At 35.1% G+C, this 14,465-nt stretch overlaps 2 protein-coding genes across 4 annotated transcripts; both read left to right on the top strand.

The window, feature by feature from the left end:
* The first annotated feature begins 5,162 nt into the window (after nt 1–5,162).
* Nucleotides 5,163–8,986, top strand: LOC121742135 (probable N-acetyl-gamma-glutamyl-phosphate reductase, chloroplastic). 2 transcript variants are annotated; one of them, XM_042135177.1, is made up of 14 exons: nt 5,163–5,349; nt 5,481–5,636; nt 5,844–5,951; nt 6,139–6,225; nt 6,395–6,445; nt 6,614–6,685; nt 6,925–7,044; nt 7,390–7,450; nt 7,540–7,620; nt 7,868–7,947; nt 8,024–8,113; nt 8,364–8,492; nt 8,577–8,688; nt 8,750–8,986. In XM_042135177.1, exons 1-13 carry the CDS (start codon nt 5,287–5,289, stop codon nt 8,682–8,684), a joined length of 1,206 nt encoding a protein of 401 aa, XP_041991111.1. In that variant the 5' UTR covers nt 5,163–5,286; the 3' UTR covers nt 8,685–8,688; nt 8,750–8,986. The 2 variants fall into 2 exon arrangements, with proteins under 2 accessions (XP_041991111.1, XP_041991109.1); XM_042135175.1 differs by having other exon boundaries at nt 8,577–8,986.
* Nucleotides 8,987–9,458: 472 nt separating this feature from the next.
* On the top strand, nt 9,459–11,465 carry LOC121811504. 2 transcript variants are annotated; one of them, XM_042212380.1, is made up of 4 exons: nt 9,459–9,600; nt 9,916–10,341; nt 10,888–11,140; nt 11,300–11,465. In XM_042212380.1, exons 2-3 carry the CDS (start codon nt 10,006–10,008, stop codon nt 11,119–11,121), a joined length of 570 nt encoding a protein of 189 aa, XP_042068314.1. In that variant the 5' UTR covers nt 9,459–9,600; nt 9,916–10,005; the 3' UTR covers nt 11,122–11,140; nt 11,300–11,465. The 2 variants fall into 2 exon arrangements, with proteins under 2 accessions (XP_042068314.1, XP_042068315.1); XM_042212381.1 differs by having other exon boundaries at nt 11,252–11,465.
* Nucleotides 11,466–14,465: the final 3,000 nt, after the last annotated feature.

The following is a 14,465-nucleotide window of genomic DNA, read 5'->3' as shown; positions in this document are numbered from 1 at the left end:
CCCAATTAGATTTAGAGCACACCGTTGTCCGTCCGTCCGTGCCAGCGGCACGGTACCGCTGTCCGCCGCTGCGCTCTTGCAGCTGGCACGACGCTGCTCTTAGCTAAGAGCACGTTCGTGCCAGCGAGCAGGGCGACGTGGCGTGTTTGTATTGGCAGTTGACATTTTTTTTCTTTTTTTAAAAAAAATCGAAAATAATACAAAAATTAAATATATATATATATATATATATATATTGGATTCCCAAAAATATACAGATTTTATTACCATTTTTTTGAATTTTTTTTTGAAATATTTTTAAAAAAATTTAATCCCAAAATCATCTATAAATACACACATTCATCATCCATTTGGGCGAAATTCGGCCACGAGTAGTGGGTTTTTTTTAATTTTATGAATTTAATTATGTAATTTTTAATTTTTATGATTTAAATTATGTAATTTTTAATTTTTAAGACTTTAATGAAGAAAATTTTAATGTTTAGGATTTTAATTATGTAATTTTTATTTTTTTTATAATTTTTAATATTATTTCGATTATTTTTAATGCATTTTAATATTGTGGAAATGTTTTTATTTAAATTGAATAATAGAATGGTGGGACCCTTGAGCATGTCCTTGCGGAAGAGCACGAATGTGAGTGTTGTGCTCTTGCCTAAGAGTAGGGAGTAAAAATGGGTCCGGACCTACATCTATGTTTGTTGGCAAGAGTAGGGATGTGGATGCTCTTATAGCGGTAATAAATTAGATTGAGAACATTCATATGAATATAATTACTAAATTTTATAGTATGATGGATTACAAGACATGAAGACAATTGTGAGGTCACTCATATAGGACAAAGAAAATAATCCATGTTTTTAAATGTCTCATTTTTCTTTTTTTTCGTCGGCCAATAAATATTTTATTTCAGTTTTACTATTTTTGATAAATGGACCTTACATTCATTTCCTTAATTCATTACACTCACACTTTTATTATAAAAGTAATATATAAAAGTAGGAACCACGATACATTAAAGTTAACTATCTACTTTTCTTCAAAAAATCAAATAATTTTTCAAAATTTGAATCGACTGACTATTAGACTTTTAATCATGCACAAAGTGAGTGAGTGTTTAAAATATTGGGAAATTAAATTAGGAAGTATGACCATCATTTTGAAAGTGCTCTGAACCACAGACTAATTCTTCTTTTGTGAAAGCATGTCAACTTACTTCCAATTTAATGAAGAGCAATAGATTAATTCCCGCATAGTGAGTGACGCATGACATTTGTGCGTCGCTATTAATGAAACGCACAAATGTTATGCGTCTTTACTGAAAGACGCACAAATAATATGCGTCTTTAATAAACACGCATATAGATTATGCGTCGATAAACGACGCATATATGTTATGCGTCGTTATTTAATGACGCATAACATATATGCGTCATTTGTTAAAGACGTATATTATTTGTGCGTCGTTAAATCGGGATTAAGAGGGCAGAATGCTCGTAATTGACAGACGACGCAGCGAGCAGCGAAGGAGGGGCGATTTCAGCGACGATTTCCGGCGATTTGAGGCGTTTTCCGACAGATTTCAACCAAATACCAAACATATTTCGGTAATTATTCATCCATTTGGCTACATAAATCAATAATTGCTGAAGTTATGGAGGTTTTCCCTAATTTAGTAAAGTTAGGGTTTATATGAAATTGCTCAATTTACGGACGATTACTGTTAGTGTGTTGCTTATTTGTGTTGTTTTGTTGCGTATTTGTGTGTTTCACATGAATTTAGGGTCAATTGTAGAAGTAAGTGGTTCAATTGAAATTATATACCCAAAGTGCAGAAAATATATATATTCTTGTGCAAAAATGTGAAAATTTTAGTTATCTTATGCTATTATATGTTGGGTGAATGTTTTGAAGTAGATGATATCTGCAAGTTCTGAACAACAGTTATGTTATGGACCTGAGGATCCATCCGTACTGTTTCATCAAAACGAACATATTTCAGCCTCATTGTTGGCGAATGGCACAACAAATGTGTTCAGAGTTCGTAGGACGGAGAGTAAGGTTTGGGCATTGCCAATACATGAAGATGTGATGCATTGGCTTGATGTTTGGGGGTTCAGAGGTGTGATTGAATGTGGAAGGCCAAGAAGGATGGACAATGACCTAATAACTGCATTGATCGAGCGATGGAGGCCTGAGACCCACTGTTTCCACCTTCCAGTTGGTGAGGTAACCGTAACCTTACAGGATGTGCAAAACCTGTGGGGTTTGAGAGCAGACGGTCGTGTTTTCACTGGCTGTGACTACCCTATTGGATATGAAGATTGGCCCAGCAAGTGTAGAGATGTGTTGGGATGGATACCTGACGCAAAAACAGAAACGAAGCACGGTGGGTTGTTGATGACGTCTCTGATCAACCAAGCGACTATGCCGTTGGGTGATGGGCTGCATGAGTATGCATACGTCCAAAGAGCACGTATACATGCTCTAATCTTGTTAGGGGGGCTTATTTTACCGGACACTACCGGGTGCAAGGTCCCCTTTATGTGGTTAAATGCCTTTGACGATCCGGAAGACGTGGCTAATATCAGTTGGGGTAGTGCTGCTTTAGCATACATGTATCATTATTTGTGTGAAGCTTCTGTAGGCAGACAGAGAAGATGTGGGTGGCCCTATGGTTCTCTTGCAGCTGTGGGCGTGGGAAAGAATGCCTACATTGAGGCCAGCCTTCTTGATATCGCCTACGCACACGCCGTATACCCCGTGTGGAGTCAAGTAATATTTTTTTTAAGTAACTTACTTAATTATGTATTTTTTTGGGTAACTTTTGATATTAATATTCCGTGTAGGTGGCACGGAGTTACTGAAATTGGAAATGCGCCCCAACATTCAGTAGCTCATTATCGTGATCAGTTATCATTGATTCGTCCGGGCCAGGTGAAATTTATTTTTGTTAGCTTAGCTAATGAATTAATCTAGTATGAAATTAATTGTGTGAATGATATTATGTTTTTGTAGTTTCTGTGGACACCATATACAGATTGTATCCTGCCCGATTACTGCATTGATCCGACCGCATCCTACTTGTGCGACACATATTTGGTGTGCTGGTCATTTGTCGAGGCACACTGTCATCATTGCAAATCAGAGAACATGTATAACTCATACCGGAAGCAACGACTATACATTGTCTCCATAATAATTCAATTGTGTGTTGGTTCATATCTATTCCCATCGCATCACAGATCATTGCTACCAATTCAGAATAGGAAACACCTGAATTTAATATGATGGAGCTCCTCGGACGAGGTGGTTCATAACCAATACCCATATGTGGTAGTTGAACTACTCTACCACCCCAATACAAACTCACAAATACTTGCATGATTTCTGCATCAAAGACATTTAACACAACGACAATTAAGGACATTTTTCCTACAAGCCCTAATTTGTATAAATTGGGTCAAACTAACAAATGAAAGCACAATAAACATGAATAATGTCGAATGTAGCTAAATTGATTAACAAATTACCGGATCTTATGGAAAAATCGCCGGAAATCGCCTGAAAACGCCGGAAATCGCCGAGAGAGGAAATGAAAGTGTGTGTATGTTCGTCCTGTGATCTGCGTGTGCCTGGAGGGGGTTAAAAGCCGATTTAACGACGCATAATGTTTGTGCGTCGTTCAATAGCGACGCATAACCCTTGTGCGTCGTTCAATATCGACGCACAATCCTTATGCGTTGTTAAGCGACGCATAATCCTTGTGCGTCATTAATTAACGACGCATAAGGATTGTGCGTCGATATTGAACGACGCACAAACATTATGCGTCACTCCCTCAATTAGAATGAATCTATTCTCCTTCATTATTTTGGAATTCCATTAACTTCTTAGCACAAAAGAAGAAAGAGCTCTCTGAACCACTTGTGAAAGTGGAGAAGATCAAATATGCACGTGTCTTCATATGAATAGTTCTCAATTTGGATTATTTTGTCTCTCTTTTTGAGCCAACGTTGTAATTTTCTAGTAATTTTCTTAATTCCTTTTGTTTGTTTATTTATTACTAATTTTCTTATTTTGTCCCAACGTTGAGAAGAACATAATTTCATTATATAACGATAATATTGATAAATGTGCATTAGTATTGAACAAAAATATAGTATAAAAATTAGTTTCAAAAAATTAATTGAAAATGAATTGTGGGCTATCTAAATTCATTAATATTGGGCCTTAATATTATAATTGGAAAAGAGAATATACAAAAGAGAAAACACATAAAGGTTACAGATTTCAGATGTAGAGCACGGGGTCCTCTTCTAATACTTATAACATCATAATCCAAAACTAAAAATAAATCTACCTTCTTATATTTTGAATGAATGGATGAGATTAAAGCTCACAAATTTCAATAAATAATAGACAAAATATCAACAAAAGAGTAATATTGTCATTATGTTATAATATGATAATTTTCGTGGGTGTTTTTTATATCAATATAGTGTATTACAAATATTAACAATATGATATGAGAATATCAACACAAATACAAGAAAATATCAACACAGTTTTATTGATATTTTACCTAAACTATATTGAGATTTTGCATACACTATATTGAGATTTTTTTTTTCATTTTTGATAAAAATCTGCTTATCAACATATACGAAAATTGAAATATAATTTATCAAATTTCAACACCAGAACATCGTTGGAACATATGCAATTAAGATCTCGTTGTAATCCTTATAAAATGATCTTTAGTTTGATATATTTTTTGCGAAAAAATAATTTAAATCGAGAGAGTTACTTAAATTTAAAGTTGTGAGATGATTTTGATAAGAGAAAATTGACATTAATACATTTTAAGTTTATTTAATAATTTTTTAATTTAAAATATAATTCATGTGATCTTATTTTAACCACTAAATCTCTAATGATTAAGATTTGGTCTTATGTAATTGTTAATTAGTTAGCAATTGATCACTCCCACACCACTCCCGCACCACGTATTTAATTTTTCAGAAAAGATCCCTTCGGTGCGTTCCCTACAATTCTACCCCATTTCAACTTATTCAACAACGTTTCTATAAATTGAAAATGGGAAATCAGTCATGCGAGTTTTAATAGCTGAAAGCACGACTAATTGATTGAACTCGAAGAAGCGGAGTATAAATTTTAACGGAAATGTTTAGCTTCACTTTCCGCAGTTCCTCAAGTTGAAACCTTTCATTTTTCCTATATCTATCACGTTTGTTAGTTTGAAGAAAAGAGGATCGCAATTAGATGGGTTCACTGGCGTTTCTGCATTCAATCAGTAGCCCTCACGGCTGCTTCATTAAATACAAGGTATATACTCATTTTCTGCAGCTTATTCATTTTAATTTTAGGGAATCGGTTCAAGTTTGCATCTTTAAGCATTCTGGATTCTGGGTTTTCTTTTTCTGAAAATGGGTAATGATATGTTAATGTTTTTTTAGGATGAAGTCAAGAATTCAGCAGTTAAGAAGCTTTGTGTTAGAGCGTCTGTTGCTACTTCAGTGCCACACAACTTACAGGTTGAAGAAAATAAAGGCAATAAATTGGAAAAGTTCCGAATTGGTGTGCTTGGGGCGAGTGGCTACACTGGTTCTGAGGTATGGCATTTCCGTTTGCCTACTTTTTTTTTCCTTCTTTCTAAATATTTTACTTATTCATTAGAATCTGTTGTTAGTAGTATAGTACTTATAAAGGATGTGCAATTGTATGTGCTTGCTTTGAGATGGAAAGTTTGATATGTTTGTGTGCGTTGTTTGATGTATTGAGAAGGGCTAGAGTATATAAGGTTCTTCTTCTCGGTGCAGATAATCAGGCTGTTGGCAAATCATCCGAACTATCAAATAACGTTGATGACAGCTGATAGGAAAGCTGGCCAGTCCATCGGATCGGTGTTTCCTCATTTGGTCAAGCAAGTACGTTTACTGACTTGAGTTTCTTAATCAACTTTTCACCCTCCTTTTGTAATTTGTATATAATGCTCCTAAACGTGTCATTTGAGCATTACTATTGCTGCATCTTTACAAGCACCTTAACTTTCCTACTATATGTTACTGATGTCATGTAGTAGTATGAGATTCTGAAAAGAATGTGATTCTATAGGATTTACCAGATATGGTTGCTGTTAAGGATGCCGATTTTTCAAATGTGGATGCTGTGTTCTGTTGTTTACCTCATGGCACAACTCAGGTTCCTTTTGATCTTCTTATGCCCTACTAATTTTACAGACAAAATTGATACATTCAGCTTTCATTTCTGGTTTGCATTTGCTTTCTTGTTACACGTTTCATACATTTGGGCTGTTGCCTCATGGTCATCGTAATGCATCAACAAAAGTAATACAACCTTTTTTGTTCAGGAAATCATCAAAAGTCTACCAAGTAGCTTGAAGATAGTCGATCTCTCTGCGGTACTTCCTGATTCTTGATATATGATCTGTCTTTCTCATCCTATCTATCAGTGATATTCTTGAATACTACTAGTATGTAAGACTACACACCATGACCATATGTAATTTATTTTGGGGAATTTGGCTTACACGTGTAGTCATTATACAGTCATATTAATGGTTATGCAGGACTTTCGCCTTCGTGATGCCAATGAATATGAGGAATGGTACGGTCAGCCGCATAAGGCACTGGAACTGCAGGTCAATATCTCTCTTTTGTGTCTTGATTAATGACTAAATATTCAATGTTCACGGGGTTCTGTTTTAAGCATGCTTCCATCATTTAACTCAAGAGGAGGTTGTTTCCTGTCTGTGACCTCCTTTCAAACATTAACAAAAAACGAAAAAGAGAAAAAATAAATTAAAAAAGAAAAGAAAAGGGCATACACTACTTAATTAATTTTATGTGCCTCATAAGTTTCCTGTGCTGGAAAATGCAGAAAGAAGCTGTATATGGCCTGACTGAGATATCTAGACCTGAGATCGAAAGCGCACGCCTAGTTGCGAATCCTGGCTGCTATCCAACTTCTATTCAGCTTCCACTTGTCCCATTGATAAAGGTTGGTTTACATACTTGGGTCTATGATTGATCATTTGCATATTCAATTTCTGTTTTATTAAGGATGTAAATATTCTGTGGTGCAATGCAATAGCCCAAGAAGGACTTTCACTATCTGGGATAGAAGTGTGAAATTCACTGGCCCGAGTCATTATCATAAAAAACTAATACCTTGCCCGTGCTTTATTTTTTCTACGCTAACAAGTTAATTCAAAGCATAGGAGATTAAGCTAGATGCCTTGATCATGTTCCTTTTATGGTAGGGAGAGCTTGTATTATCTAGTCCAAGACAGGCAAGTTACACAACTGAGTTACTGATTTTTCTATAACCTTTATGTGTTCACAGGCTAATCTCATTCGAGTTGAAAACATTATTATTGATGCCAAATCTGGTGTTAGTGGAGCAGGTTAAGCCACTGTGCACATCTCTTTTCTGTAAAAGTGAATTTATTTCAGCCTAATAGTGTGAGATTAATTGGCACCTCCTATAATACAGGCCGTGGAGCTAAGGAGGCCAATCTGTACACAGAAATAGCAGAAGGAATGCATTCTTATGGTGTAACCAGGCACCGTCATGGTCAGTGACTAATTTTTGTATGCCCTGTGGTAAATCTCGTGGCATGTTTATTACAATGGGAAATGAAATTTACTTTCGTTGTGATATTTTTTGTGGGAGGTCGACCTGCCTTCTCTTGCTGGTGTGTTATAGAAAGAACTGATCAGGGTTCATGCCAAATTTTGTATCTTCAACTAAAACCTTTTTCCAACGATCATTTATGTGCTATGAGGATTAATTTGTTTGCATTTGGTGACTTCCACTCCAGTTCCAGAAATTGAACAAGGACTATCTGAAGCTGCAAAATCGAAAGTTACTGTCAGCTTCACCCCACACTTGATGCCGATGGTATGACTGCTCTAGGATTAATATAATTGAATTTGACCATATAGAAAATTATTTATATCCACAATTATCTCCCCAGAGCCGTGGTATGCAATCAACTATTTATGTGGAAATGGCCTCTGGAGCATCTATTGAAGATTTACGCCAACATTTACGACATGTTTATGAGGTAAAATGGCTTGTTTTTGGCACTGCATTAATAAACCTCTGGGTGGTCGGATACCATAGGTTTTTATTAGTTTCACGTTTATACTTTATATTTCGACTGCCGGCTTAATAATAAGGTGCCAAAAGTGACGCATTAGATTTGAAAAGAAAACCAATTTGCTAGGTATGTTTTTATTATGAATGCACAAGTGGGAGAGGAACTGAGCTGCTGATCTGTTACGTACAAGTAATACATCTCTCTACATTTGCAGAACGAAGAATTTGTTGTGTTGTTGGAAGACGGCCAGGTTCCTCACACTCGACATGTTAGAGGATCCAACTACTGCTTGATGAATGCATTTGCAGACCGAATCCCAGGAAGAGCAATAATCATCTCTGTTGTAAGTTTGAAATCAATTCTTTCTCGCAGATTACGATGAACGTAACATATGCTTACTTTGGTGTAACTCTGTGATGCAATGCAGATTGATAACCTTGTCAAAGGAGCATCAGGGCAGGCTCTACAGAATCTGAACTTAATGATGGGAATTGCAGAGGATACGGGACTCCTTTCGCCACCTCTGTTTCCATAGAATGGCTCGGAAGCTCAAACAAAGATCAAATTTGTTTGACAATCTAATATTAGCTGTTTCTGTAGGTGGCTTGCATTTGATATCGAGACGGGAAGATCGTGAAGGTGTAATGTAGCTGGGTGTATGTGCTGATCCGCCGGTTTCTTAGACTTCCAGAATTAGATATGACTCTCTTGTCTTGCAAAGGATTGGTGTTTTCTGCGTCTCATGTTGTTTTGATTAATGGAAATAATATGTTCCTTGCAATCACAATTATTAATTAAAGAAAGAGAAAGGCCTTCTTCTTCTTCTTCTTTTTTAAATGGCCCTCCATCACAAATTAATAAACTAAACAATCAAATTTGAATTTTTTTTGTACTAAATATTCTTTATCAAGATGAGACAATAATGAAACTTTTTGTTTCATATATATGAGTAAAGAAATGAGGATAAGACAATAGTATTCCCTTTTATATTACTAAAATTGAAACAATTTTTTTCTCAATAGTCCCATCAAAATGACATTCTACTTCTTCCGTCCCAAGGTAGATGTCACACTTTCCTTTTTTATTTGTCTCATAAAAGATGTCACATTTCTTCTTTTAGAAAAAATTTCCTTTCACATCAATTATAAAATTATATTTTCTCTTATCACTTAACACACAAAATAATATCTCTTAAAATATTATTTTTATTTTTTCTCTTACTTATTCTTTTTATTTTTTTTATTAAGTCACGTAACAACACTAAAAAAATATATAAGTATTTCGTATATAATTGAATCGGAAATGAAATGCAAATTAAAAACTGTGCAACGAAAAGAATTTTCATCTTAAATTTTGTTGAAAATGTTATATGAGATTTTTAGCTAACTATCCAATCCACCCCAGAAGGCATGGCGCTGAAGCTCAATGCTTCGGCTGTGTACTCACTGCAGGTTCTTATTCTTCTTGAATTGCTTCATTGTTTAATCAGAATTTCGTCAAAATTTGTATTGGAGCGATTGGGTGTTTGTGCGAGCTAATTTCATTTTCGAGGGTTTCAAATTTTTCATCAGTTATAATTGGGTGATTAATGTTTCATCTATCTTGCTTAGACAATAGCCTGTTTTTAGTTTTTTTGATAAATTATGTGCTCTTGTTCTTGTGCTAATCTGCAAACCATTTGAATCAATGTAGAAACAAGCTTCTCTTTTGCTGGTTAGCATTATATTAGTAGTAGTTTTACATTACTGTGTCAAATGTGTATACAGAGCCTTCAGTTACGCCACAGAACTCAGAGCTGCTTATGGAGTTTCAAACCTAATCGATTGTATCCGAATGCTTGAAGAATTTCGTGCAGTATGGATATGGCTGCTAACCAGCCATGTGATCCTAAGAAATTGAGTATCAGTCATATTGTGGACACGGCAACAAGTCTGTGGAATACTACTCCTCGGCCGCTCAAGACCTTTCCCTGGAACAAGACGTTAAATCACTTCATCCAACTCGTTGTCGACCTTGTGTTAGCAGTTATCAGATTCCTAGCCATTCCTGTGTTTTGTACAACATCAATCACTGAAATGTCTTATTGTGCACATGAAAGGAAGCTGTACCTTATCCCACTTCCGTTTCTAGTTGGTGTCGCTGTAGCTGGGGTGCTACACAATGCTGCTTTGGAGTCGTCTTCGTATCTCAAGGTTATTCTTTTACCCCCATCTTATGTAGTAATTGCTTTACATTGTAAAATGCTTGTATGAGAGTGAGGAAAACCAGATACATATTGATGGGACTGTGACCTAAGAAGGTGAATTTCCACCATTGTTTACCTATGAAATGCATAGTACCTTCTACGCCAAAAGGGAACGTGCTCTATAGAGAATAATAGAACTCTTTATTCGCTCCAAATAGTGATATCATGGCCTCGGAAGTTGAAAAGTTGCTCGTCTTTTGATTTTGCTTATGTTTACAATGTGAGCAATACAATTCATTTGCACAATCATCTATTAAGTACTTCATTACTTATGGGTTATGACTGGAGCTAGAAACATCAAATGCCATAGTATTATGCGAACAACTCAACGGTTAAAAATGAACTATTACAGTGTTCTACTCAGAGATACCACTCTCTGAACACAAAACACTTTCTTTTGCTTTTGGCCTAAATTCTATTGCAGTATGTAGTAAGTGTTTATGATGCATTTGTGTTTCTAAATGTTTGTATCGCTTCTTTATTGTGACTGCAGTACGCAGAAGTCCCATGGCATCTGATTGCTCTTCTAACATCCTTTGCACTGCTCAAGTTTCCTGGTCCTTATTACCCATATTGGGGCCGTATATTCATTCCTCACATGGCAAACGGAGCAATTTTGAGGACCTTGTGGCTCTTGTTTCTATGGTTCCAAAAGCCCCAAAAGCCACCAGAAAATAACCACGTTGATTCCGTAGCCGACAGTCCTAAAATAGACATGGTCTCGTAGCATCATAAACCCTCAGCAGGTAATACACACGAACCTTGGCTTGTAGTATTGAATTTGGTAATGTCACCTAAGAAACATAAAGGTAGTGTTTTGTCTGTAAATTATGTTACTCATTATGTTTTTATCTTAGGTTTGAAGGCATGGACAAATCTTGATTTATTTCTGGATCTGTACACAGGTGTAGATGCAGTTTAGCACTTCGGCCATCAGCTCAACTATTTGGAAGAGGTTTAGGTTGTTAATTGCAAAACAAATGTTTGATATAAGACTATAAGAGAAGATAATGATGAAGACTCTCTCTACTCTCTCACTATACTCGAATGAAATGCCAAATATCTACAACTTTCACTAGCAATTAAATTACATATTGAAGTCACATCTCATTTCACAAGCTAGTTTCATTGTACAAAATAAAATTCATCATTGTTTCATGTTTTGTATATCACGTAGGTAAAGAGTTAACGATGTTCACACATATATAATGAAATGTTTTAAATTGGAACACGGATGGAATTTTTTGTATGCTTTATACAAACTTAGTATAAAACAAATGAAAATTATTTTGCATGAAATATGTAAAATAACAATATTGAAGAAATGCAATGGAAGTATTGAGTAAGAGAAGAGATAAATGATAGGAATAGTAGTATAGACAAGTCTTTTATCTTGAAATTATTTTAAATATATTTATTACTTACTACTACATGTTAATAGCTTTTTATTTTGGAAAATATAATTAATAAATGAAGTGGATAAGATAAAAGATTTTCTTTTTCGAAATGAATTGTCTACTCTTTAATTCATGATGCAAACCACACTAGAATCCAAGCTAGAGAATCCGTCACGCATGCTCTAGAAATAAATGGTGCAAAAAGATACTAGTACTACTTATCACACACCACAACGCCTTTTTTTTAATTAGAAATCGATAAATTAAATTTATCACTAAATCAGGTCCAACTTAATTAAATTATAGGATTATAATCTTTATCAAATTACTGTCTATGTATAAATATTATGTATTATTCAAACAATATAGGCCACGTCCCAAACATGTGAACGACTATGTAAAAATGAGTCATAAAATCTATCTTCTTACGTCGTTAATAAAATACTCCTCCCTCCTACCGTATGGTGATATGAGTGCCCAACTTTATCATTTTTGTTCATTCATCAAATCAATATAACCTTAGTTTATGCCAATTTTACTATAAATAGCAAAAAATAGGTTTTATATTTCATTATAAAATTAAAATATAAAGATATGTGTCAGGAACAAATAGGACAACTAATAGTCGACGGATGGAGTAATAATCAGGTCGAGGTTGCTATCTGAAAATTATAATAGGTAGAATAAAAGAGAATTTTACCATAACCAAAATGATTGCTTGTAATTACCATGCCTTAAACAATATCAAAACATTGATTTTGATCAAACAGTTGCAGGCTTGGACTTTGTCTCAGTCATAAAGCATTTCATTATTATGAATTTATGATAGTATGTAGATCTTGAATGATAAGTTTGAAGCCTTATATATATGCAATGATCCACCACAAATAGTGCTAATAATACCAAATAATTATCGTAGCACATCATTTAATTGGTGAAAAGATAGTATGTAGTTATAATTACCAATGTTTGGGGGTAACAAACATATATAATCATCAAGAATCAATGTATTTTCATGCAACACTAATTAGTTCAAATGCGACATATCATATTGACCGAATTAAATATTCACTTTATCAAAATTTCAACCTTTTTCTTGTCATTGGATATTTATTTATATATACTTTAATATTTTAATAAGGATGAACCCCCAAAATAGCTTTTTTCTTATTTCTTCTACATAGTGGAAAAGTAGTTGAAAATGAAAAAAAAATATCGTAAGAAATCAAAACTAACGTTTCTAGTGAATGGAGAAAATAAGTGATTTCCCACGTGAAATTTTATTCGATGGGTCCAAAGCTAAATTTGCCTTTCAATATCATAGAAAACTCTTCCAATCCACCAATCACATATATAAAGAATCACTTTTTCTTTTTGGTAGATAAGCAGGAATACTATTGGAGTTATATCATCTGTGATATTGTTTGTTACATCTATATGGCATTGATGATAAGCATCTTCTTTTTTTTGGCTATTACAGTATTTTGATTAGATGAAATAATTAAATAAAGTTTGAATTTATTTATCTTTTTTAGGTAACTAAGAGCATCTCCAATGGCGGACGTCCGGTCGGACATCTGCGACGGGCGACCGGGACGTCCGCCATTGTAACGAAGTAACTCGGATACGGACGTCCCGTAAGGACGTCGGATGTCCTCGGAAGTCCGGGCGACGGGCGGGCGGACGTCCGCCATTGTGGCGTGGGTCGGACGTCCGGGTCGGACGTCCGGTATTAATTTTTTTTAAACTCTATATATACGGCTCGTTGAACTTCATTTCATTCGCACCACTTGTATTAATTTTTTTAATGAAGTTGTTAATTTTTCCTTTTCGTATTCATGTTGAAATTTTAATTCCGTAAACGTAAATTGCTTTATTTGTGAATTTGTGATTTTTTTATTGCGGGAAGTCCTAGTGGGAAGGGCGGATTGTGCAGGGGAAGTCCTAGTGACGTGGCAGTGGAATGGGAAGTTCTAGTGACGTGGCAGGAGGTGTTTTTGGGAAGTCCTAGTGGATGTATGAGTGGGACATCCGTGCATTGGAGATGCTCTAATAACCACTAGTGAAATAAAGGGGGGAAATGATTGATGGCGTGAGCCTAGTCCACATGGAGAGGGAAGGCTTTTCGGTTTTCAAGGGTGTGTTTGGCCCAACTCAAAATACTAGGTTTTGGGGAAACCAACAGTATAGGGTGTCGGCGGATTTATGTTTTTTTTTAAAAAAATCAGTGGATTTATGTTGTTCAGTGCCAACATTTTTTCAGTTTTAAGTTTTGTTATTCAGCACCAATATGTACTAAGAACAGTGAAAAGTTATTATAAAACTTAAGGCTGTGGTAATAAAGATATTCGTTAGAATTATACTAGAAAAGAAAAACTAGAAAGAAAATAATATAGAAAGTGGAAAGGGCAATCGAATTCAGGAACGAGTGGAAAGGGCAATCGAATTCAGGAACGCTTGAAAGATATGCGGCGATTCATCTTTCCATTACCGAATATAGACACCATCAATGTTTTAAAAATCGGACCGGCAAGCGAACCGGCGATGCTACTGGTTCACGGTTCAACTGGTCCAACCGGTTGAACCACTGGTCGAACCGTTGTACTGTATATAATTAAATATATACTATAAAAAAAACTTAAAATTTTATATATAATCAATTATTGTATTATTC

The sequence above is a fragment of the Salvia splendens genome, chromosome 7 (assembly GCF_004379255.2).
Source record: "Salvia splendens isolate huo1 chromosome 7, SspV2, whole genome shotgun sequence".
NCBI classification, from domain to species: Eukaryota; Viridiplantae; Streptophyta; class Magnoliopsida; order Lamiales; family Lamiaceae; genus Salvia; species Salvia splendens.
The sequence above is the reverse complement of the archived record's forward strand: the minus strand, read 5'-3'. Positions and strand labels throughout refer to the sequence as shown.

Bases quoted from the DNA above. Each gene is read 5' to 3' on its own strand.
- LOC121742135 (XM_042135177.1), top strand. From the start codon at position 5,287: ATGGGTTCACTGGCGTTTCTGCATTCAATCAGTAGCCCTCACGGCTGC. The intron at 5,637-5,843 runs GTATGGCATTTC...TTCTCGGTGCAG, and splicing joins GTGGCTACACTGGTTCTGAG to ATAATCAGGCTGTTGGCAAA. The intron at 7,621-7,867 runs GTCAGTGACTAA...CTTCCACTCCAG, and splicing joins TGTAACCAGGCACCGTCATG to TTCCAGAAATTGAACAAGGA.
- LOC121811504 (XM_042212380.1), top strand. From the start codon at position 10,006: ATGGATATGGCTGCTAACCAGCCATGTGATCCTAAGAAATTGAGTATC. The intron at 10,342-10,887 runs GTTATTCTTTTA...TTGTGACTGCAG, and splicing joins AGTCGTCTTCGTATCTCAAG to TACGCAGAAGTCCCATGGCA.